Below are 25,883 nucleotides of genomic sequence, written 5' to 3'. Positions count from 1 at the left end.
ATAATTGTCCAATTGAGAATTCCATTCCAATAACTAATATTCCTTTTGCCCTTTTTCTTAAGAAAGATCTATACTAGTAGTTACGGAAATAGGTAATCTTGATGAATAGGTACGAATAGATAAGAAGAGAATGGGTGTCTTGTTCTTCAATTGAATCTTTTTGGGATTCACTTATGTTAGTGACCCGTAAAAATGCACGGACGGTAAATGTAGAGACTCGGGATCCCAAAAGTATATTGAAATAACGTCACGATTACAAGTAGCGTTTCACCACTTATTATTTTGAACATAAGAATTAAGAATTACCACGAGGTGAAAACGAAATGGTAATTTGCAGGCCGAAGCAGTAATAGCATGGCCGCTTACAGGTCCTGCCTTTATACAATAAATCCACCTCTCTTACACATTCTGCAAAGCCACAAACTAAAATTCACCAAAAAAACACATCCGGTAGGTGAATGAGCACAGCAGAAGAGTGAGCAGAGCAGAAGAGGGAAGGTTATAAGATGAAAAAATGGGAGATGTTCTAGTTGGAACTTGGAGAAAGATTAAAACGCCAAAAATGTGAAACCTTCTTCAGCAAAAAGCTCTACTACTATCCTGATAAACTCAGGATTCATCAATTCCAGGGTATTGTGAGTGAGAGGCAGCGAGAAGGGCAGCTCCAATCCCAGACCCATCGTTAGAGTGCTCAATAACAACAGTTTCAGCAACTTCCTCTCCGAGCAATTCTCGTAGAGTATTCTCCATGCACTTGCTATATTCAGTGTAATGCTCGTATAATCCACCATCCAAAGCTACCACTGTCTTCTTGTTTTCCCCATCCTTGACCGCGTCTCTTCCCAGCTTTTTCAGTACACCCAAGACTCCAGCAGCAGCAAGGCGTGCCCCACGTGTAGCAACTATATTGCAGAGCTCAACAATAACTTTTCTTACTTTAAGAGAAGTATTTGATATCTGAAGCAGAATTAGAACACTTCAAAAGTTTAAATCTACACAAACTTATTGGATTAGTATGGCCAACAACATTTAAAGTCATTCATGTGAAGATAAGAGCATCGTCTTTTGATTCAACCTCTTTATACGTCTTTCGAAGGCCACATCTGATATTAATAGTTGGAAGTGAAAATTAAACACACCTCCAATACATTCTTCAATTTTTCTCGTACCACCCTAAGATCAGAGGATGCATCCTGATGCATCGCAGACATGTCAGGTGTCCTGCGTGATTCAAAGCTCACATTTTAACTGCTTAGCGGGAAACAAAATCCCAAAGGCTATAATAAATCCAAAGAATCTAAAAAATGTAAGGAAAGTAAAACTAAATGCACTAAACGTCAACATATACAGCTACAACTACATGGTCTACGTACGGGACAACCTCAAATTGAAAGGAACTTTTAACTTTGGTGGAATAGTGTCACCAAAAAGGGAAGCTTCTTCAGCAATCCTACAAAGAACTCTGCGAACAATTTCTCCCAAGTACATTCCAGAAATTATCTTCTCAAAAATCTAAAGAATCAGTTCAACGACATTAAAATAAGTGTATTATAGAGTTTGTTAGAAAAGAAAAGATAAACAAATTGAAGAAGTATATAATTACAATCACCTGATCACCAGGGTTCAAACTTTCAGTATCCAATGAATGATCATATTCTGTCAACGGAAGGTGAGCTGACTTAAAGTTACCCCATTCCATGTTGATAACCTACAGTCCACAGTCAGCAGCTTCGAAATTCACTTTATAATTTTCAGTTGCTACTGGTTTTCATAATTGCACAACCCTAAGGCTAAACAAAAGTTTGAAAAGATTTTTTATTTTATTTTTTGAAGTATTGAATATGAAATTGACACGGGTCAATGGCCGTGAAGCCGTGAAGGAGTTGCTAACCATCTCTCCTGATTTAGGTAGCAGACCATGCCATTTTGGTATTGCTTGTGCACGTTCCACATATGCTGCATTTGTCCCTGTACCTAAAATCACGGCAGCGACAACATCCTGATTGATATACCTACCTCCAGCTAATGTCCCAATTGTGTCATTAACCTGGTGATAAAGTGACCACTAACACTTAATTTTAAATTATAATTGATATGAAAAAGCATTTTTATGTCGTACCAACGCAAAGCCAATAAATATATTCATAGAATCAACACAAAGGCCTTTTATTAATAACTGAAAATAACTCATCAAGTTTTACTTACCAGAGCAGATACACACATATCAAGGCCTGTTCTTTCAATGGCTTTACTGAGTGCAGCCACTACATCTTGGCCAACCTATTCAGCATCAAGAGTTGGTCATGAAGGTTGAAATACGAGTGCAAAACAGGTTTCACGATTTTAGAATATGTTTATTATTGGACATCACGCAATAATTTAAATACTAGATATGCTTAATGCTTCAAATGAACATAATATACTAGAGTATTTTTGCACTGTTGAATGAAATGGCTGGCCAGGGAAATGGACTAGAGTATTTTTGCTGTGCATTGTTTATAGTTGATGAAGCTCACTGAAAAGATAGTTAGAAGTGACACCGACTACAATTGTTAAGAAACAAAAGCTAACTTTAACAATTCTGAAGTTTCAGGATTATGAGGACAACTATTTCTCAGAAACTGAACCACAATCACAAGTTACTGATACATGGAATTCTTTATCTTATGAATTCAAGGACTCACGTGAAATAACTTTCTTTTAACAGGGGAAAGTGGAGTAAAATAGTAGCTGTAGTAGATGGACAAATGTATTACTAAATCCCTCGCCCTAATATACCTACACATTATAAGTGCTGATATTCACTTTTTCACAAGAGATTACCATTGGAGAATATAGAAAACATTAAACTACGGAGAACAAAAGTAATAGAGAATTAAAGGAGCCAAAGTACTAAAGTAATGAGGACTGAACTGCATCATCTATAGAAAAGCCTTTCGTCCACTTAAGAAGGGTCCCCGAATTAATTGATGATTGCAGCACAGGGAATGAGAAGGTAAAACCTAGTTCCCTCTGCCTGCCAGGAGGGGGTTGATGATCTTGACCTTCTTTAGCAACAAACTTAGCAAGTTCTGCCGCAATGTAGTCAAAGAGTGCCTGAAATCACAATCATTCTTTAGATTTGGGAGGTGTTTTCACATAAAAACATTAATTAACATTGGCTTAGTTAGCGACAATTTACTTACGTCTGAAGTCCCAACCATAAGATTTTCAGGAATTGAGACCTCAATAAATTCTTGACTAACTATTCCACGACCCTTTCCCCCCAAATGCACCCTCAGCACACGGAAGTTTGTTCCTCCGAGATCCAATGCATAAAACAACCCTTTCTCATTCCTGAAATAGGAAATACATGTATATAGATATTAAGAGGAGATGTCAAAATCTGACAGCAGAAATTTTCAATATGACACAACTGTCCAAGTACTACGAAACAAACACAATGGACAATTCACACATCAAATTCTACACCAAAATTGATCAAGAGATCAACCTTCAAAAACAAGATTTGGACAAAATTTGATCAACCCTTTTCGCAACTGCGAACATTTAACCGAAACTTTCACTCCATTTATAAAGAAAGATTAAAACTTCAGAGCTTACCCCAAAAATATACACACCAAAGAGATCAAGAAATGGACTTTGAATCCAACGATGGAGACCCAAATCAATATAAGTAAAAACAAAAACTCCCCACATCAATCAGACCCAAAACAGATCAAACGGTACAAGTCGATCCAGAATATGCATTACACATATATGCATGTCAGGAAATCAAAGGGGTCATTAGATTGATTGAATAGCTATGTACCCAGTGGGGAGATTGTCGACATAGCTAATGATCATCTTGAGCTTACTGCCTCCTTCGGAAGCGAGGCCGGCATGCATCTCCACAGCCATGGCGTCAGCCACCTGCCTCAGCTTCTCAGTGGGGGTGCCACACTTCTCCTCGAGCTCCTTGATGATGGCGGATGCCCGGGCCCACCGTCCCGAGCTCCGCATGCGGTGGCGCACCACCAAAACAGCCGCCGCGGCGCAAACGGCCGTTGCGGTAACGATTATCACCGCCTTCCTCCCCATTGTTTCGGTTTATTTCGGGTTTGGAGTTGTTTGTGGACAAGTAAATGAAATGCTCTGTTTTTTTGGTTGGGGGAGTGTGATGCAAATTTTAACGGGTCAAAATAAAGGATGAATTATTATCTATATTAAGGGTTGTGAAATAAGTTAGCAATAATGTGATTCAAATTTGTTTCTGGCAGAAATCAAACATAAAGTTTCTTATTTACAAATGAAGAAGATTACCACTAAACCGTAGTACTAACACTATGTTTGGATGAAAGAAATAAACTTGAAATTTTGGTAAAAGTCAAAATTTATAAATTAACGTTCACCAATTCCCTTGTTTGGATTCATAAACATAGAAATTTAGAATTTCCACATGGAAAAATAACTTGGAATTTGGGACCTCCAATTCCCAAGTTCAAATTCCATGTAAATAGGTATCATTTCCCAATTTCTATGATTGAGAGTTTAAAACTAACAAATTCCGTATTCAATTTCATTGTTCTTTTAGGTTAACCAAACAAGAAAATTTACAAATTCTAGAAAATAAAATCTTGTCATTTCAATTTCCGTCATTTTAAAATTCCTTAGTAATTTTAAATTTCTTCATCCAAACATAGTGTAAGTGACTATATGAAAAGATTTTAAATGAAGGATATGGATTTAGAATTTCCTATTAAATGGCTTAATGTGACGGAAACTATTAATCATTTTAATTTCAATAAGGAAAATTTTTATACACATTTTTTTCTTGTTTTACGTATTCATATTTAATCTGGTGACGAAAAGATGATTACATAGAATGTAAAGGGTAACTGAAATCAACACCATCTTAATATAAAAATGGAATTAACTTGGCTTCAGCAGCCTCTACTATTTATACCCAATCATGTGTGGTGTTGACACGTGTCCAAGTTTTGATTAAAAAAATCAAAATTTGGACACGTGTTCACTCGGGATTGGGTGTAAGTAGGAAAATTCAGCAACCAAGTCTTGTTCTATAAAAATGATGGGGTTATCTTCAGAATAGTGAATGATGTGTATAACAAATTTTAGAAGTTCATGCTAGGGAGAACAAATTTTTTAAACCAAATTTACAAACTCAATGATGTGGTTGCAAATGATTGAATTATTAACTAAATATCGATTAACGTGTTTGTTTCTTACTGGTGAATCATTCTGTCTGGAAAGAGAGAATCTAAATTTGAGACTCTTGGTAAGAACTGAGAAATACCACTACACTACTAGTTGGTCGGTGCACTACACTAATAGTTGGCCAGTGTTGGAATCAAAATTGTGGACGGAGGAGCTACGAAAATGTTGATACCTATAAGAGGACAAATAACCATGATTAACCTAAGGTACCAATCAAAAGGTATATGACTATCAATTTAGTAAGCAATATTGAGACTCAAGCAGTAGGTAAGAGAATAAACAAAGAGCATGCACGAGTGAATTGCGTTTATTGCATTACCCAAGATGAACCCTAGATGAGGGTGTTTATACTAGTCGGGAAATAGATTTTTTAGGATATAGAATTCCTATTAAACCGGAATAATCTAAGAGGATATCTAGGATTAGATATTGTGTCCTTTTAGGATTAGATATTGTGACTACTTGCGGCTCATGTCAATCCTTATATTGTATGAATCCCCAAGGATATAGAAAACTTGTATGATCCCTAGTGGATTAAGATTCCGTGTCTTACGGACCAAGAATGGTCAATCTCAGCAAAATGCGCAAACTTTGCTACCTTTACGGAGTAAAACAAGATATGGTGGGATTGCTAGTTCATTCGAAGATACCTGTATTTCAATCTATCTTATTTCGACCTTGAAAAATTAGTCCCACAAACGGTGTCCATGCGATCGATTTTGGCACCGGAGGTTGATGCGGAATTTTTCCCTTTTGTCCTACATGTTTGGGTGGTTATCCTCTTTTTAACTTTTCTAGGAACCTCTTGAACTACTTCAGTGTGAGTTCAACATAATAAAAGTCCGATTCGACTATACACAAATAAGCAAATGCCAATATTGATAAAACCATTGTTTCCCAAAATATATTGTCCAAACAATACAACCTTCAAGTTTGGCATTTGTTGGGAGATAAATAACCAAAATCCAACATTGTTGTCAACACGTGTAATTCTAATGGGAATTCAACCACATATTTGCACAATCCCAGTTAAAACTCTCAAATTCCAGAAATCATTTAGGTTGCTTGATTCCAATGAGGATAAAACGCTTTATCAAGATTTGAAATCAAGTCAGAACACCGACGGTTATGAATCTCTTAAATCGTGGCGAACCGGACAGTATGGCGTCTTTAGTTCAATGGATTACAAGAGTGCAAACCGTACAGTATTCTGATTTTGGAAGGATTAATAAATAAACACAATCTAAACCAGACATTCTCTCTAACGAACAAGTAACGAAAGATGGCGATGGGGTCATTTTAAATATTCATTACATAGCATATAATGTACAAAGGTTGAAGATTAGACATAACCTCAACAATGGTCCCTCTCAAACTCGAAACAAAAAGGTCCTAATACCAGTGCACATTGAGCACATTACACAAGCCAACATAAACACGACGACTGATCCAAAAGAAGAAACTACAAACGTTTTTTTTTTTCTTTTTTCAATTTTTTTTGGTTTTTTTCATGGATCTGGAGAACCTAGGACGACGAAGGGTAAAAACCCTTTGCCACACCCGCACAGACGACGAAAAGTAAAAACCTAATGCCTATCTGCAGAAGTTCAGCGAGCACCTGAATAAATTCTCTTAAGACTCTTAAGAGCATCCAAAGCTCAAAACTTAAGCAGATAAACATAATTCACACATGCTAAAGATGAAAATTGTACATAAAGATGACTTCCAGTTCGAATCCCCTGGCTTCATCCGCAAGGTTGTATGGACAAGCATGCCTGGAAAAAAACGAAATGAAAGCCAGCAATAAAAAGAACACTTACCCGAGCTGCTGGCTTTCGTCGTCTCTCATTTTTTGAGTCCCCAAATTTCAGAGAAATCCACTAAGATTCAACATGCTCAGGCCGTTGATGTTAGGCTAAACCTGTCATTACCACAGCAAAAGGCGAAGCATAAAGATAAACAATACGTCAAAATAATCAAGAAAAATGAATGTAGAAGTTCAATACACATGCCTCAACCCTGTTATTTGTTCTGAGTTTACTCCCTCGCTGGAATTGAGTACCATCCCAAATGCAGCGTTCACCTTCTTAGTAAAATGCAAAACAAAAAAATAAAGATAAAAAGAAATTAGGTAGATTGGTCAGTGCAAACTAAAGCTCCAAGATAAGAGATCTTAATGAAAATGAAAACGAGCTAGTTATGGTGCAGGGTATTCCCAAATGTCCAATGTTTAAACATGCGCAACACAAATGAGGACCAACACAGATCCTGGCAGGACTGGCATTAGTGTTCAAGATACCTCAGATGTTGCTACTTTTATGCCATTGGTGCATTTGGTCATAGAGTCCGAGTTAGATTGAAGAAATTAAGACGACATCCAACTAGCAGAATACTATGTTGCAAAAGAAAGCAACCAGATAATGCAAATGATTCACCAAAAAACTGAGTCCAAGTAAAGGAACTTAAATCCAAAACCTCTAATGCTTCACGGGATCCATTTTGCTGTAGGTTTCCATTTATGCATCCATTATCCAAAAGACCTTTGGAGTCTGCCCCACATACATCACCCTGCAAATATCCTGGGTTGTTACTCCCAACACTGCTTCCGTCGACGTTCCTAGTGTTCCCTTCACAGATACCAGCCACTAATCCAAATCCAGCATCATCACAACTGCCCTTGCTTGAAACATGTGTAATAGTACTGGAATTGGAGGCATATTCAGGCTCCATTTCACCAGACAGCGTTCTTTTATTTGACTCTACTACTTCCATGCTAAAACCTTTATCCAAAGGCTCTGGACATGCACTGCTTGCGTTGTGACTGATAATTACAGGAGAAACTGAATCATGGGGCGGAGGGCTAGTAGATTGCCGTTTCTGTGGTGTAGTATCTTGATTCACCTCCACCCCATCAAGATCCTTCCTCTTCAGGTGTCTCTCGCTAGAACCACTCCCACAAACTTCGCCATCATTAGCCTGCTGCTGGGCGATAACTCTAGATGGTTGCGGTCGTTTACAACCATCAGGGTACACATAAGGAGGAAGTTGCCTTCTACGAACATGAGAAACATAAATTTCCATCCCTGGTTTCCAAAACACGTACATATTAATGGAATGCCTGAACTCATCAACAGTCCCTCGTATATCAAACTGCTGACCCTGAACCTTTTCACCCTGTTTCCTCTGCAAACCCATAAAAAATGCACTATGTGCACATTGTTTATTAGCATCAAAATACTCATGGGGATAAGGATGGCACTGTAACATCCCTAAAGTATCTCGTTCAATCTGCAAATGTAAAAGACACACCAAAATAAGAGCCACAAATATACTAACATTTCTATTTTTAAGAGAAGCCAAAAGTAAAGATTATTACCATTAGAGTTAGTTGCCTCAGCCGAGATTCCACCCAGCCTTTCCAAGCACGCAAGTCATCAACATCAGCAGCAACTATGTCAACCTGGAGATAGTTTTTGTAGCTTTCAAAGAACAAGTACGGCTCAAACAAAGCACACCATTGAGCTTTATTCAATTCCACTTCCTGGATTTAAAAAATTAAAAGAAAAAAGGATAAAATAGTCAGCCATTAGAGTTAGTTGCCTCAGCCGAGATTCCACCCAGCCTTTCCAAGCACGCAAGTCATCAACATGAAAAGGGCAGGCAAGGGAACAGAACAAGTACAAACCTCACAGATTTTGTTTCCGTAACAGAACTGCTCGACCATAACACGCAGAGTACTTTGTGAAACATTATAGCTAGAATTCATACAAGGGTATGCAGGAGTAATAATTGGCATATGATGAGTCCGGTCACGAGGATATCTGCGAGGGTCCCAAACAGAAAAGCCGAGTTCATCCTCTTCAATGGGACACAACATGACAGGATTTGGCCAACGCCACTGCGTATAGACCCTGAAGAATCGAGAAACCAGCATACTGGGAACTGCATTGGGATAAAGCTGGCAAACCCGGGCAACAAGAAGAGCCCAGTTCACTCCGCCAAGAAATCCAGTAACCTGACATATTTTCAAAACAGGATGCAGTCAGCTTAAATGTTGAAAAATAACAAATAAAAAACATAATATAACTTATTAAGTGAGGAGGCACTCACATTGGAATAAACACCACGTCTTTTTGCCCAAAACTTCAAGCATCTGAGTGTTGTACAAAAATGCTACAACCAAAAAAGTACCACAGGAGAGGTTCAATACACCAGTAAATATATGTCTTAACAAAATAAAAACCGGCAATTGGCAGAAAAAATAAACCCATTCGATAGGAAGCATTTCACCTCAACATTTGGAACAAGCTTTAGAATTTGATCAGCGACCCTGCAGCCATTAAGACTTCGAACAGTAGGCTCATCGATATCGTACAACAGAGATACATCAGAAATGTCCAGGTCCTGTTTAATAAAAAAGAATCCCTAGAGAGATTAGGCAAAAAATATGAAGAGGATAAATGCCAACGCTACAAAAAAAAAATGTGATGAACATGACAAATTAAAACCGTTCTAAAATGTAATGCACCTTGACAAAATGAAAATTAGCTAAAGAAAATAAGTCACTGAACCTGGTATTGTACAAAACCTATTTTCCTACAATCACCGTAAAGGAATTTTATAAGCCAAGATTATTCATTCAGATAGCTAACTGAACACTTATATTTCTCTTAAATTACATGTGAAGAATGTTTTATTATATTTTTGTATATACTGCAGAGTTCTACTAAATAGAAACAGCTAACATATACATGGTTTGCATTCATTTTGATTTGCAGTGAGAGCACACAGGTCCTTATTCATCCAGGAGAGGCATCAGGGTAAGAACGAGACAAATTAATCTATCCAAGACAGCAAATGCAGTCCAAGCCTGTGGCCAACCCGCATGGGACATCAAACAAATAACAAACAGCAAACATAGAGAGAGGAAAAAGAAAATCCCTAAACCATCTCATCCACAAAATAGCACATCAACTTCAGAAAAAATAAAGTGTTGCACTTCAATAATTCCATGACACTTGGTTTTTTTTTTTTAAGTTTAACAAGAGTTCAATACTTACTTCTGGTACAACCAAGAGAGAAATACTAGCATAAAGGAGGTCAATCGATATTCCGTCAAACTTAAATTTCATTACAGGAACATGAGCATCTGGCACTGGTTGCAGTTCGGTCACCTCTTCCATCTTAGCCAGAATGTTGTGCAATACAAAGAAGAAGTCTTCCTGAAGATGACATAACAGTACTGAATAAATATACACTCATACAGTGAACAATGACAAGACTCAGAACTCCATGGAAAACCTGTTTCCCGTCAATGGTTACCTCTCGATTGATATAGGATGGCCCAACACATAATGTGTCTATGTCAGCACCAGGACCATGCACCTACATAAAAAATAAAAGTGCACAAGTAAAATCTGAACATGCAAAACCAAAATCATTGGCAAATAAGAATAACAAATTAGTAAAAAGTTGATGGGGCAACATTAGAGGCATTTTGAATTTCCAAGTATTTTTTCCCTCTCTCTCACAAACCAATTCAGACCACAAAAAGAAATTCCGCAAACAAAATCAAAAGCGACCATACTTACCCCTAGTCTATAGGAGCCAAATGTAAAAATAAGAGCATTAGCATCCTCAACCATTTGATCTGTGTATCCTCTCAAGCGAGTAAGTTGCTTCACCCAATCCTTGACAATCTAACAATCAGAAGATGGGAATGGGAAAGTTGAAAATGACAAATCAGTAAAAATAAATTGATTATTATAAAAGGAACAAAAACACAATGTGAATGCCAATTAACATATACATTAATCGCAGATCTCATAAGGCTGATATACCTAAAAGCGTGACCTTTAATCAGAAACACATCAAACCCAAAACCATGACCTTTATTCCAAGGGAATGATTTCAGTAACAAATATAGTTGCATGTCCAGGCTATCATCCTGTTCATGCATCACAAGTTAGGTTTTCCTACTTTATTAGTCATAATTTTTAAGGGGATACTATAATTTATACAAGACACGTACTCTAACTTACCTCTAGAACCCTCCGTCTGCAACTTTTTACTCATTTGAAGCTTTGACATCATACACTAATACAAGATCATTGCCCTTACTGAAGTCCAGAATATTTTCAGACTTTTCAGTCTTCTAGTTGTTCTTATTCTAAACATCAGAAAACCTATTCGATGTTCAGGTATGCCACAAAATTTAATTACACATCCAAACCCATTGGATATAAACCCCATACCAGTGCATATTTGTGTTTACGATTGGCACTTTAACTGAAAAATTAGGCAACTTGGAAAATATAAGACAAACAAATTTGATAATACTAAAATCAATCACACCTACAATTAGGACAAACAAAAGAAGGCAATCAACTGAGAGAAATTTATATTCTGCATATTAGATTCTGATTTGGAACATGAGTATGCATCAAAACAATTATCAAAGTAATGATAAATAATTACTGTCCTAAACCATAAATTCCTAATCACTCTCTCCTATTGACTCAACAAGTCTACAATACTAAAACTGTATTAAGTGTTCATTAGCACACGATTTGTTTAAAAAGGGCGAATAATCACCTGCCCGATACGCTGAAGAACCTCCTCTCTCTTGGCAACTTCCTCTTTGCTCTCATAAAGCCCAGCTTCAACCAAAAACTTCAAACACCCAGAAACAAAATATTCACAAACAGAACATTAAGAACCAAAAAAATAATCAATATTCCCAAAATTTGATAGCACAAACCTTCTCCAACTCCAATGTCCTCTGAATATCGACTTCGGTAGGCCCCGCAGTCGATATTGGCTTTGTCACTCCGTACTGCCTCACCGCCGCTTGAAGAGGCGACAGCGGAGCACTCAATCCCTCTGAACTCACCATCTCAGCATCCCAAAACGAATTTGAAAAAGAAGATAAAAAAGAAAAATCCTTTCGAATAAATATCAGAAAGCCCTAGAATTCCACTAGAAAGATGACAGGATCTAGAACCCGAACCCTAGAATCTACGAAAGGCGGAGAAAATAAGGCAGGACGAAAGGTTTTTAATAGTGAAGAAATACCCGAAACCCTAATAACGGAAGGAAATCGAAAGCCGACAACTTTCCCAAAAAGATCAGAATTTCGAAACCGAAACGAATTGGGAAATTTGTGAAAATTCAGATCCAAAACGGAACAAGGAAACCCTAAGGGATTCAATTCTACAGACGGAAAACAAACCCCAAAACGCGTCGGAAAAGAGAGTTGGAGAAGTCAGAGAGAGAGAGAGAGAGGGGGGCGAGAGAGAGATCGAGAGAGGTGTTGGTTGGCGGTCGGTTGGATTTTTTTATGGGTTTTTTTATTTTTTTTTTTGACATTTTATTTATTTTTTTATTTTTTTTTATCTTGGGGTTTTATTTGCTTTTGAATTGTGGGGGCTTTTATATTTTAACGGCGTTGCGGTGGTTACGCGGGGGGCGCTTTTAATAAAGAAAGAGGGAAAACTGGTGCGCTCGCGTTCCACCGGCACTCGGGTTTTCTGTACACTGCACCGTAGTAGTAACGTCAACTACAAGGAAACTCTTGTCACTTTTAACGGATCCTTCGGCCTCGTTACACGTGGCGACGTGGGAGTGCTCTTTCTTTCTTTTTTTCTTCTTTCCAATAGCAAGCTTTTATTTTCTTTTTTTTTTGTCCAATTTTTCTAATAGCAAAATTTTTTTACGAGAAATTCGAATTTGTGAGTAGCAATAACTCGCTTTTAATTTTGACGAATTTATAGTTACAAAACAATTAAATACATTTGATCAATGAGGTTTTACTTAATAAATCTTCGATGTCGAAGACAACTTCTTTGAAATGAGAGAGTTTAAAGTTTAATTGCACAACAAAAACTTACTAGAATTTGGTGGAGAATGAAGTACCTATAGGGAGATAGACGGCCACATGTGTAGGGATTGTCATGCCATGTGTTGATGTTCAATTGACCAAAATGTGTCATCTGTTGAATGCAGTAGGAAAGAATTATCCTGAAATATTATTAATTAAATAATATCCTTAAATTGTTGTGAAATTCTTGATTATATCTGATTGTGATTCTTTGCTTGATTGAGTATGTCTTCAATAAGGAAGGTATAAAGATAATGATTTAGTTATTAATCATCTCTTTTACAGCTTTGACTTTTTTCTTTGCCTTAGGCTGGACAACTTGGAGAAGTTGTAGTTAATTCAGGTCAGATTGGAGAAGTCTCGCTAATTTAATGAAGACATTCTCATCTCTAGGGTCAAAGTTCACATGTCAGCTCCAAGAATTTCTATATTATTTTTTACTCCACAAATACCACACACCTGTTGTGCTACGCTTAGGAGGTGCGGGAGATAAGAAGTCCAAGTTGAGTAAATCCACCACAAATTGGTTCTTCAACTGCATTGAATCCTCTGACTCTTAGTAAAAACCTTTTGGAGATGGAGTCAACTACTTACAAAATTTATTTAATTCTATCTTTCCTAGGGGATTAAGTAAACCTATAGAGCAATTCTTTACAGTGTTACCATGGGGCAGCTCGAGAGAAGTGGGCAGGGGCCGTATGGTGGACATGGCAGCAGAGGTTGCCTGATGGTGGCGTCGGCGTGGCTCGATTGGAGCCGAGGTGAACTACGAGAGTTATCTTTATTAATTAATAAAACACTCATTGTCAATCAAAATTCTATAAAATTATCAGTTTAACCCTTTAATTAAAACAAAACATGAATAAGAAATATGGGGCACAAATGTAATTTCACACAACCAAATTTCGCTATTTTTTTTTTTCAAAACCTCATTTACATGTAATCCTAACATATCTCTAATTAAAATAAATAAATAAAAATAAAAAAACTTATCAATCCCACATTCTATATCACTCTCTTCCTTTCTCCTTCTATTTCAAAAACAAAAATAAAAATTTTTCTCACACACTTTGTGTGTGCCCATATGCTAGTTTTCAATTAAGGTATGAACTTTATTAATCTCTAAGGGAAGCCCAAAGTTTAGAACCTATACATATCTGTCATGCTTTAGGCATGCAACAAATTAATCTACATCATTTATGAGACAAGAACGGATGTACCAATGCTTATTCACAATGTTCTTGAATCTGTCATTTCTCCTCCTAACGTGTTGGAAATAAAGTATAAGAAATACAAAGAACAAGAGGGAATATAGAGATTGGGTGGAGAAATGTGAGTGTATTTCCTTCTTATTAGAGTGCCTAGTTATAGATGTAGGATTTACATAGGAAGATATTCAACTATTGAGATATTACATAGCAGGGCCGTCTCTGAGATTTCGGGGCCCTGTGCGAAATTCATAAAAGGGGCCTTTCTTATAAGCCATCATTTATATCTCAAATAAGATCACAATAAAATTATAGTAAGTATAAACAATGAAACTTGATAATCCGTAATGCGTGCGCGTCTAGCGATTTTTTGTGACTCATTTTCTCTTGATTTTGCCCTAAAAAGTACAAAAGAAAAAGAAAATCATTATAGATGAGAAATACCCAAATCTTCAAATTTCAATTCAATATACTTAAATTAGTAAATATCTTACTTTGATCGAAGTCTACATCACTCTGATCAGTTGAATTGTCTTCATGATTTAGAAGTTTCTCTTCAATTTCATAAATTTATAAATTTGGGTTTAATAATTTGTGGGAAATATAACAATGGGACGAAGAGAGAATGGGAAGTAGACTGGGACACTGGCGACAACGTCTGAAATTCTGACTTATGGTGCTCTGGTGTGAAAGAAGAAAAAAAAAAAGGGGAAGCAGCGATTAGACTTTGGCCTGAGAGAAGAAGTCTGAGTCTCTGAATTGTTTCCCTCAGTCAATGGAATTCTCCACTTTTAATTGATTAGCTTTGCCTTTTTTTTTTTTTTTTTTGCTAGATTAGCTTTGCCCTTTGTTAATTATTATTTTATATAATTTACCTACATATGTTAGGTACTAGTGGCTTTTAGGGCCCATCAGATATATATATATATATATATATATATATATTGATTTGATTAGTATTTCTATATATTATTTTTATATATTATTATTTTATATATTATTATATTGAATAAAAAAATATTTTTGGGGGCCCCCAAATTTAGGGGCCTTGTGCAATAGAACCGGTTGCACTTCCCAAAAACCGGCTCTATTACATAGTGACCTGGAATGAAAACAGTCATATAATAAATATTATTCATAACAATCCTTTGTTTTTTATTAAAAAAAAGGAATGAGTGACTCGAATTTGAGACGATTTTCTCTTGAATGAAGAAAGACAAAGACAAAATGTCTATGAGATAGATGCGGCAAACAGGCTGTGTTCGTGTCATATCTGTTATCTTAACAGGTTTTCAATAAGTGACCCGATAACGACCTGGGTTGACCCGAAACCTATTTTTTCGTGTCATTTCGCATCAGATTAACGAGTCGTGTAAGAAATTGTCAAGCCGAGTAAGAAGTACACATAAAAATGTTTAGAGGATAGCACTTTGTACAATGCAGCAATTCTTGACATGGTATAAAAATGTAAAAGTTAGAGAGATAACCTTTATAGTGAGTGGTGCGAAGCAGATGTAAAATATCACACTGTAATTAAAACACAAGGAGATGGCAAATTAAAGAGAGATGAATGGATGCTATTATTGATCTGTTTGTTTTCTATCTGTTTTTCCGTATCCTTTGATTGCATTCGAGGGCTTTATTTATAGAGCAACTCAAACAACCGTATTAATTGCATATGGAAATTTACAGCATGCAACTTTTGACAAACATGATGTCCTGCATCCAAAGTTACTTTCCATTTACATGGGTATTGAAAATGTGTATCTTTATGGATTGAAAACTTTACCCAATGTTTTCAATTTCTATGTGGGCATTCAATTATCAGCCAACGTTGTCAATAATGCTGATATTTTTAACACTCCTCCTTGGATGCCCACATATCAACATCAATTGCCTCGTTAAAACCTTGTTTGGAAAAACCCAGTGGGAAAAAACCATAGCGAAGGAAAAAGAGTACAACTTTACTTGGATTGCTGATATAGTGTTAAGTATGCTTATGTTGCCTCGTTAAAACCTTGATAGGAAAAACCCAGTGGGAAAAATCCTAATCGAAGGAAAAAGAGTACAACAAGCATGTATCATGGATGCTCCTCCTGAGATGTATCTCCCCCTGATTCCGCATTTTCCAAACTTAGTTGTTTGGTAAGTCGACGTAATCCGATACTTTGCACTAACTTCTGAAACATGCACTTTGGTAGAGACTTGGTGAACAAGTCTGCCAGATTTTCATTAGAACGGATTTGTCTGACTTCAATAACTTTAGCCTTCTGAAGCTCATGTGCGCTGAAAAACTTTGGAGATATGTGTTTAGTTTTATCGCCCTTAATGAATCCTTCCTTCATTTGGGCAACACATGCTGCATTATCTTCATGAATGACAGTTGGATTATCTGTCTTCGAAGTTAGACCACATGAATTCTGAATATGACGGACCATTGATCTTAACCAAGAACATTCATGACTTGCTTCATGTAAAGCAAGTATTTCTGAATGATTTGAAGATATAGCAACTAAGGTTTGCTTTGTTGAGCGCCATGAGATTGTTGTATCTCCATTCTTGAACACATATCCAGTTTGTGAGCGGGCTTTATGCGGATCAGAGAGGAAACCAGCATCTGCATATCCGACGAGGACCTGGTCATTTGTGGAGTTCTTTGAGTAAAAGAGACTCATGTCTGTTGTCCCATGAAGGTATCGCAATACATCTTTGACACCCTTCCAATGACGGATTATTGGAGCAGAGCACCTACTACACTCAGATATGGTACTTCTGGACCAATGACCATTTCATCATCTTCTTTTGGACGGAATGAATCTTTCTTAATGTCCAGAGAACGAACGACCATTGGTGTGCTGAGTGGATAAGCTTTATCCATGCCAAATCGCTTCAGAATTTTTTCAATGTAAGCTGATTGGTGGACCAAAATTCCACTAGCACAATGCTCGATCTGCAGGCCGAGACAATATTTTGTTTTCCCAAGGTCTTTCATTTCAAATTCGCTTTTCAGATATTCAGCAGTTTTATGGAGCTCTTCAGGAGTTCCAACTAGGTTCATATCATCGACATATACTGGCATTATAGCAAATCTAGAGTTGGATTTCTTAATGAACACGCAAGGGCAAATGACATTGTTGGTATACCATTCTTTGATCAAATACTCACTGAGACGATTATACCACATTTGTCCAAATTGTTTCAGTCCATACAATGATCGCCTTAATTTGATCGAGAGCATACCTCATGGTTTGTTACTTGTTTCAGGCAACTTAAGTCCTTCTGGGACTTTCATGTATATGTTAGTATCTAATTCTCCATATAGATACGCAGTGATGACATCCATAAGTCGCATGTCAAGTTTTTCTAAAACCACTGAACTTATTAAGTAACGGAACGTAATTGCGTCCATTACAGGATAATATGTCTCCTCATAATCAATTCCAGGTCTTTGTGAAAAACCTTGTGCAACGAGTCGTGCTTTATATCTAGCTTTCTCGTTTTTTTCATTGCGTTTCCTTGTGAATACCCATTTGTAACCCACGGGGTTTACATCAAGCGGGGTTTGGACTATTGGTCCAAAAACACTTCGCCTTTCCAAGGAATTTAATTCTGCCTGGATTGCATCTTTCCACTTAGGCCAATCTTGTCTCTGTTTGCACTCATCGACAAAGCGGGGCTCAATATCATCACTTAATATGATTTCAGTGGTTACTGCGAATGCAAACATATCGTCAATGATTATTTCATTCTGATCCCAACATTCATTAGTACATGCATAATTTATGGAGATTTCTTTGTTTTCATGTACTTCTGTCTCTTTAGGGACATATGTCTCATTAGGGACATATGTCTCATTAAGGACATTTTCTTTTTGTGGAAGTCCAGAATCATGAATTGTGGATTTGTCATTCATTCTCTCTTCCTGAATGATTTCATTTGGATTCAGTTGTTCCCTTGTCTTTCTCTTTCGAGGGGCTGAATTTTTTGAACCTGGTGGTCTACCACGCTTCAGGCGTGCAACAGATGAATCATTCGCTGCCACTTTATTTTGTCCAACGGGGACATCAATTCTGGCAGGTGCATTGCAGCTGGTATATGCGATTTTGTCACTTTCATACCGTCATTAAATGCATCTGGTATTTGATTGGCAATGCTTTGAAGATGAACGATCCTTTTTACTTCATTTTCACATTGAATGCTTCGAGGATCAAAATAAGACAAAATGGGAACAACCCATGTCAACTCTTTCCGTTCTTCTGGAACGGTCTTTTCTCCCCCTAACGATGGGAAGACTGTCTCATCAAAATGACAATCAGCAAAACGAGCTGTAAACATATCACCTGTCAAGGGTTCCAAATATCTAATGATAGATGGTGAATCAAAACCCACATAAATTCCCAGTCTACGCTGAAGTCCCATTTTAGTGCGTTGCGGGGGTGTAATAGGCACATAAACAGCACAACCAAAAACTTGTAAATGTGAAATGTTTGGCTGATGTCCAAACACAAGTTGTATTGAAGAGTATTTGTGGTTGGCTATAGGTCTCAATCGAACCAATGATGCAGCATGTAGGATGGCATGTCCCCATGCAGAAACTGGCAATCTGGTTTTCATAAGCAAAGTGCGGGCTATTAACTGAAGTCGCTTGATCAATGCTTCTGCTAAACCATTTTGAGTATGGACATGAGGAACATGGTGTTCAACATCAATACCCAATGTCATGCAGTAATCATCAAAAGTTTGAGACGTAAATTCACCAGAGTTATCAAGTCGGATTGACTTAATGGGATAATCTGGGAACTGTGCTCGTAACTTAGTTATCTGAGCAAGAAGTCTCGCAAAAGCTACATTTCGAGTAGACAAGAGACAAACATGTGACCATCTGGTGGATGCATCAACCAAAACCATAAAATATCGAAATGGTCCACAAGATGGTTAAATAGGTCCACAAATATCCCCTTGAATTCTTTGCAGAAATGATGGGAATTCAGCATCAACCTTTAGTTGTGATGGTCTAATTACCAACTTCCCTTGAGAACAAGCCTTGCAAGGGTTATCATTTGAGATAGCAATGTCTCTGCTCAATAATGGATGTCCATTAGAGTTGGTAATGATCCTACGCATCATGATGGATCCTGGATGACCCAGACAGTCATGCCAAAGCATGTAAACCTTTGAATCAATGAACTTCTGGTTCATGACAGTATGTGATTCAATTGTCCTTATGTATGTATAATATAATCCACTCGAAAAACCACGCAACTTCTCCAATATACGCTTCTGGATATCATTGGAGGTAATGCATAGATACTCCACATTTTCTGCACTTTTCGTTTCAATTTGGTATCCATTTAGACGTATGTCTTTGAAACTCAACAAATTTCGAGTAGATCGAGTAGCATACAATGCATTTTGTATGGACAATATTGTTCCATTTGGTAACATAATCTGGGCTTTCCCTGAGCCTTCAATTACATCTGAAGGTCCTGATATTGTTGTTACCCCTACTCTTGTAAGCATTAAGCTTGAGAAATAGTTTCGATCACGAAGTATTGTATGTGTGGTTGCACTGTTTACAAGACAAATATCTCCGCCATTTCTCATGTTCTGAGAATAACCACAGTTTTTATCCATGCTTTCTAAGTAAATGGAATCACAGTTAACAAACAATTTATAACAGGAAATTTTCATGCCACTTTTATTGAATCTGAAAAACTAGTTTTAGACAACAAGTTCAGCATAATAAAAGTACATCAAACATAAACGATTTAGTCGGACCGGTATAATTCATTCCCCATTTCCATAATGAAGTCTGAAACATCTAGGTGAGTTGTGTCCAATTGCCCTAATAAATCAAATACTAGATCAGGTATATCCATTAGTTTAGCCTGGTTGAGAAAATTGGTCTCGACACCTTTCTCCTTAAGGGAGGCTTGATACAACTCCACCAGATGTTTTGGGGTACGACAAGTTCGTGCCCAATGTCCATTGCCACCACACCTATGGCAGGCTCATTCAGAGTTCCTGGGAGCATTGTTCATGTGAGCCTTGCCTTTGTGACGATTCACATTTTTAAAGCTCAGGCTAGAATTATGTCTTGGAACCTGGTTGTGAAACTGAACACCATGGTTTTTGCCTTTCCTGTTCCATCGACCTCGTTTGTGGCCACGTCTTCGTTTATGATAATCACCACCAAAGGATGTGGCGTTCACTTCGAGGGAAGTAGCATTCACTTCTGGGAATGGTGCAGATCTAATAGGTCGGGAATTATGGTTTTTCATCAGGAGCTCATTGTTCTGTTCAGCTACCAGGAGCACATATATCAGCTGGTTGTATTCAGTGTAGCCTCGTGCTCTATACTGCTGCTGCAGGATCATGTTATTGGCATGAAATGTGTTGTAAGTCTTTTCCAGCAACATTTCCTCAGTAATGGTATCCCCACAGAGCTTCATCTGAAAGGTAATGCTGAACAACGCAGAATTGTACTCTGCCACTGATTTGAAATCCTGGATTCTCAAGTGAGACCACTCATAGTGAGCTTTTGGAAGAATCACCGTTGTCTGGTGATTGTATTTGTTTCTCAAGGCCTCCCAGAGAGCTAACTGATCTTCAACCGTTAAGTACTCGCTTTTTAGTGCCTCGTCAAGATGGCAGCGAATAAAGATCATGGCCTTTTCCCGATCTTGAGAGGATGAGCTGCTTTCTTCCTTAATGGTATCTCCAAGATTCCCTGCTTCCAGATAGATCTTAGTATCCAGTACCCAGGTAAGGTAATTCTTCCCGGTAATGTCCAAGGCAGCATATTCAAGCTTCGCCAAGTTCGCAATTTTCTTTTCTGAAAGAAAATGAGATGTGTAAGAATTTGCAATAATATGTATTCCTGGAGGAACATAATGTTAGAACTTCTGGTTCTTACAAATTTTTTTCATTTTGATCTTCATGCCAAAATGATAAGCACTCGAAACTTCTGGCTCGAGATTTTCAGTGTGAATGAGAAGGGTGATTGTACCGCACCATTCTCATTGAAAGAATGTAACATGGAATTGGCGATTATTCTGCACCACTCAAGTAGCAAGAAAATTGAAATACGCAGAGCAGGGTGGGCGATTATACCGCACCACCTAAAATTGCAATGAAATTAAACAGCAGGTAAATTTAAATTTGCAGAGCAAGGTGGGCGATTATTCCACTCCACCTGAAATTTGCAGTAAAAGTAGATCTGCAGTCCAAGATAGGCGATGATACCGCACCATCTTGGATCGCAGTAAGATGAAATTTGCAGTTCAAGATGGGCGATTGTACCGCACCATCTTGGATTGCAGTAAAATCAACATAAATAAATACTGGGTTAGTAATCAATATCCAAACCAAACAAGTAATCAAAAATGTATGTAACTGCTAGTTGGAGAACTACGAGCAGGCATGGAGCAAACAGTTCGTCGCGAGGGTATACCGTGCACTTGAGGCAGAGGAAGAAGATGAACAGGAAAAACCTTAGAGGAAACATTTTTTTTTTTCGTTTGGCGGAGAGAAATGAGAGAATGATTTCTTTTGGTGTAAATGAGACATGGTTATATTTAGAAACTCATGCTGATAACGTGTTATAAAAATGTAAAAGTTAGAGAGATAACCTTTATAGTGAGTGGTGCGAAATAGATGTAAAATATCACACTGTAATTAAAACACAAGGAGATGGCAAATTAAAGAGGAAGGAATGGATGATATTATTGATCTATTTGTTTTCTATCTGTTTTTCCGTATCCTTTGATTGCATTCAAGTGCTCTATTTATAGAGCAACTCAAACAACCGTATTAATTGCATATGGAAATTTACAGCATGCAACTTTTGACAAACATGATGTCCTGCATCCAAAGTTACTTTCCATTTACATGGGTATTGAAAATGTGTATCTGTGTGGATTGAAAACTCTACCCATTGTTTTCAATTTCTGTGTGGGCATTCAATTATCAGCCAACGTTGTCAACAATGCTGATATTTTTAACATGACGAAGTATTTTCACTTTTTGAGTGTAATTTACATCAATCTACACAACTGGTTAACTCAAAGCTCCGCCGAAATAAAATCTTTCATTTTCCTGAAATTTTGTTTTCCTAGTTTTCTATGATTACTGACTATCCAAATAAAGCATCCCTCTTCCTCTTGAGGCCACTCTCACCAGAACCAGATGCACAAACTTCACCATCATCGTGAGACAATTTATCATCCCAATTCTGCAGATGATCCGGGTCATCTATAACCATCCGGAAACACGTAAGTGGGAAGTAGCCTTTTATGAACATGAGAAACGTAAATTTCCATCTCCGGTTTCCAAAACATGTACATGTTAACGAAAAGCTTGAACTTATCAACAGACCCTCGTATATCGAACTGCTCATGGCCTTGAATCTTGTCCCCTGGCTTCCTGTGCAAACCTATAAAAAATGCACTATGCGCATAGTGTTTGGTTGTGTCGAAATACTCATGGGGATAAGGGTGGCATTGCAACATACCTAATGTATCGCGTTCAATCTACGAATGTAACCAGATGCAACAAAGTTAGGGACAACAGCCAACAGGGTATTTATATATTCGAAGAGACCAACGAAAACAGATAAGAGTGTTACGATTCGAGTCAGTTTCTTTAGTTTGGATTCCACCCAGCCTCTCCAAGAGCGCAAGTCATCGGCATCAGCAGCAACTGCGTCGATCTGGAGATAATTCTTGTAGCTTTCAAAGAACAAGTATGGTTCGAACAAAGCACACCACTTTGTTTTATACACTTCCACTTCCTGGATTCAAGAAATGATGAGGAAAAAGTAACCAACAGTCAATTATGAAAAAGTAACTTAGCGTTGCACGCTATTCTTCTTTTCTTTTTTTCTTTTTTTGTCGAATTACACACTATTCTTCTCACCTCACATATTTTGTTTCCGTGTCGAAATTGCTCTTCCATAACACACTGGGTACTTTGTGAGACATTCTTGCTAGAGTTTGTACAAGGGTAGGCAGGAGTTATAATTGGCATATGATGAGTCCGATCACTAGGATTTTTACGCGAATCCCAGACATAAAAACCAAGTTCGTTCTCTTCAAGGTCACATAACATGACAGGATTTGGCCAGCGCCACAGGGAGTATACCCTAAAGAATCGAGAAACCAGCATGCTTGGAACTGCATTGGGGTAAAGTTGGCATACCCGGGCAACAAGAATAGCCAAGTTCACTCCATCAAGAAAGCCAATAACCTGAAGACAAATATGTTAAACGAAGCAGGCTATTAAAGTTGAAAGAACTTGTGCTGCGAGGAGGTACTCACATTCGAATAAACACCGCGCCTCTTCGCCCAAACTTCAACCATCTTAGTGTTTTGTGGAAATGCTACAACAATAAACATTGCCATGACAGTGGTTAATATACAGCAGCATATGTAGGTCTTTTGAAAAAAATCTAAATAAAACAGGTGATTGACAGATGAACTAAACACATGACTAGAAAGCACTTCACCTCAACATTTGGAACAAGTTTTGGAATTTGATTGGTAACCCTGCAGCCGTTAAGACTTCGAACAGTGGCCTCATCGACATTGTACAACACAGATAGGTCAGAAATGTCCAGGTACTGTTTTAAATAAATAAATAAGTTAAAATTCTCTAAGGCAATAATGAAAAAGGATGGAGAGAAGAAGATAGACAACAAATGCAGACATACTACAAAACGTTGACATGACAAATTGAATGTTTTGTCTCAGAAATATACTAACCGTTGTTCGTAGGGAGTTTTTTACTTGTGTTATTTTCATATGGATTTTTCGAACTAATTATCGTTCTGAGTGTGTAGGTTTCTAGATTCTTTAATTTTGAGTGGTTCAGTATTTAGTTTACAAAAGAGTATATATAAGACGACGTCCTCCTATTCCTGTGTAACATGAACTTGAACCAAAGTCTATATAAGACGATGTCCTATTATAATTTATACCTCAACATATGCTAAGAACTCTCAACCAAGTCCACAGAGGCACAGAAAGCAATCATACAGCACCAATGCTTTGGCTGAATCACCCGAAAAAAATAAAAATGGAGACTCTATTGGTCCTAAAGGCCGAAAGAAGTAGCTTCATCTCCATTTATCCACATGATTTGCATAAATTGATGGAATTCGTGAAGGAAAACTATCAAAGTCCTAAAATCTACATCACTGAAAACAGAATTACTGAGGCAAAGAACGATACAAGCGGACTTGAGGAGGGCACTCAAGGATCCACAGAGTCGAAAATACTCTTCGACACTTGATCCTGTTGGAGGATGAATTCTACATAGAGAAAGAAGGGACCTTGCATGTGCTTATAAGTAATTGGGCTATTGATGGAACCTCAACTTCTTCATGGTATTAGAGCAGGTTGTACTATGTTTGAAGCCCAACGGTTACACGTGTTCCAGCCACATGTGTTCCACATCATCCAATTTATGATGTCCACATGTTAGGGTTGAAAGTTCGCCACACGTAGGGGATGTGGTGAGAGTGAATCCCGGATTGCGGAAAGAAGGGACCTTGCATGTGCTTATAAGTTGTTCTATACTACTTCAAAACCACAATTTACTCAGAACTATCATAGATTTCAAATAATGTAATGGAAAAACTATCAAAGATTCCAATAAACATCTCATCCACATATAAAATAGCATGCTCAGTTCAGAAAAAAAGTTGTTCCATACTACTTGCTGATTTCATAGAGAGTTTCGTCAACAGCACAGGGGAGTTCAGTACTTACTTCTGGTATAACCAAGAGAGAAATGCTCGCGTAAAGTAGGTCGATTGGTATTCTGTCAAACTTAAATTTCATTACAGGAACATGAGCATCTGGAAGTGATTGTAGTTCGGTCACCTCTTCCATCTCATCCAGAATGTTTTGCAGTATATAGAAGAAGTCTTCCTAAGGATAATATAACAGTATTATATATATAGATACACAGTGAACAATTGCAAGACTAAAAACTCTAAGAGAAACTGCTTGCAGTCAATATTTACCTCTCGATTGACATAGGATGGCCCGACGCATAATGTGTATAAGTCATCCCCGGGACCATGCACCTACAGAAAAACAACAGTAACCTATACGTTCTAAATAGTAGAGCAAACAAAAATAAAAATTAACGGAAAAAATCAGCAGAGCAAAACAAAAAAATACTAAGTAGTCGATGAAGACTAAATAGCGAGTGACATTTCATTTAAGACAACCATTTTTCATCAAACCAGTTGAAACCACAATAAAAAATTTGCAAGCAGAGTCAAGAGGAAGTATTATTACCCCAAGCCTATAGGAGCCAAATGTGAAAATAAGAGCATTAGCATCCGCAACCATTTGATCTGTGTATCCTTTCAAGCGAGTAACTTGCTTCACCCAGTCCTTGACAATCTAACATCAGAAGATAGAATACACAATTTTCATAAATTTTCAATCGACTATTAAGTATCAATCCTTTAGTTTTATCGAAAGTCATAAACAAATATCAATAAACACAGAATATCTACTAAATGAATTTCGAGTTATATGTTATCTTAAGATCGTCTCAAATGTACT

The 25,883-nt window shown here is 37.4% G+C and overlaps 3 protein-coding genes and 1 pseudogene across 9 annotated transcripts; all 4 read right to left on the bottom strand.

The window, feature by feature from the left end:
• Positions 1-204: 204 nt before the first annotated feature.
• On the bottom strand, positions 205-4,178 carry LOC103443741 (hexokinase-1-like). 6 transcript variants are annotated; one of them, XM_029107490.2, is made up of 9 exons: positions 3,812-4,178; positions 3,186-3,336; positions 2,914-3,096; positions 2,206-2,280; positions 1,892-2,047; positions 1,610-1,708; positions 1,374-1,512; positions 1,140-1,221; positions 205-957 (listed from the first exon to the last, which is right to left on the bottom strand). In XM_029107490.2, the coding sequence occupies exons 1-8, from the start codon at positions 4,078-4,080 to the stop codon at positions 1,154-1,156; spliced, it is 1,140 nt and encodes a 379-aa protein (XP_028963323.1). In that variant the 5' UTR covers positions 4,081-4,178; the 3' UTR covers positions 205-957; positions 1,140-1,153.
• Positions 4,179-6,506: 2,328 nt separating this feature from the next.
• On the bottom strand, positions 6,507-12,616 carry LOC103443740 (nuclear poly(A) polymerase 4-like). 2 transcript variants are annotated; one of them, XM_008382629.4, is made up of 12 exons: positions 11,978-12,616; positions 11,812-11,889; positions 10,809-10,916; positions 10,540-10,602; positions 10,278-10,439; positions 9,508-9,621; positions 9,328-9,390; positions 8,903-9,232; positions 8,594-8,758; positions 7,693-8,505; positions 7,230-7,300; positions 6,507-7,138 (listed from the first exon to the last, which is right to left on the bottom strand). In XM_008382629.4, exons 1-12 carry the CDS (start codon positions 12,110-12,112, stop codon positions 7,114-7,116), a joined length of 2,127 nt encoding a protein of 708 aa, XP_008380851.3. In that variant the 5' UTR covers positions 12,113-12,616; the 3' UTR covers positions 6,507-7,113. The 2 variants fall into 2 exon arrangements, with proteins under 2 accessions (XP_008380851.3, XP_008380850.3); XM_008382628.4 differs by having other exon boundaries at positions 7,230-7,303; positions 11,978-12,583.
• Positions 12,617-20,315: 7,699 nt separating this feature from the next.
• Positions 20,316-22,509, bottom strand: LOC103443767 (uncharacterized). Its single transcript, XM_029108813.2, has 2 exons — positions 22,440-22,509; positions 20,316-21,139 (listed from the first exon to the last, which is right to left on the bottom strand). Exons 1-2 carry the CDS (start codon positions 22,507-22,509, stop codon positions 20,316-20,318), a joined length of 894 nt encoding a protein of 297 aa, XP_028964646.2.
• On the bottom strand, positions 22,315-25,714 carry LOC114827139 (nuclear poly(A) polymerase 4-like; annotated as a pseudogene).
• Positions 25,715-25,883: the final 169 nt, after the last annotated feature.

The sequence above is a fragment of the Malus domestica genome, chromosome 09 (assembly GCF_042453785.1).
Source record: "Malus domestica chromosome 09, GDT2T_hap1".
Lineage (NCBI taxonomy): Eukaryota > Viridiplantae > Streptophyta > Magnoliopsida > Rosales > Rosaceae > Malus > Malus domestica.
The sequence above is the reverse complement of the archived record's forward strand: the minus strand, read 5'-3'. Positions and strand labels throughout refer to the sequence as shown.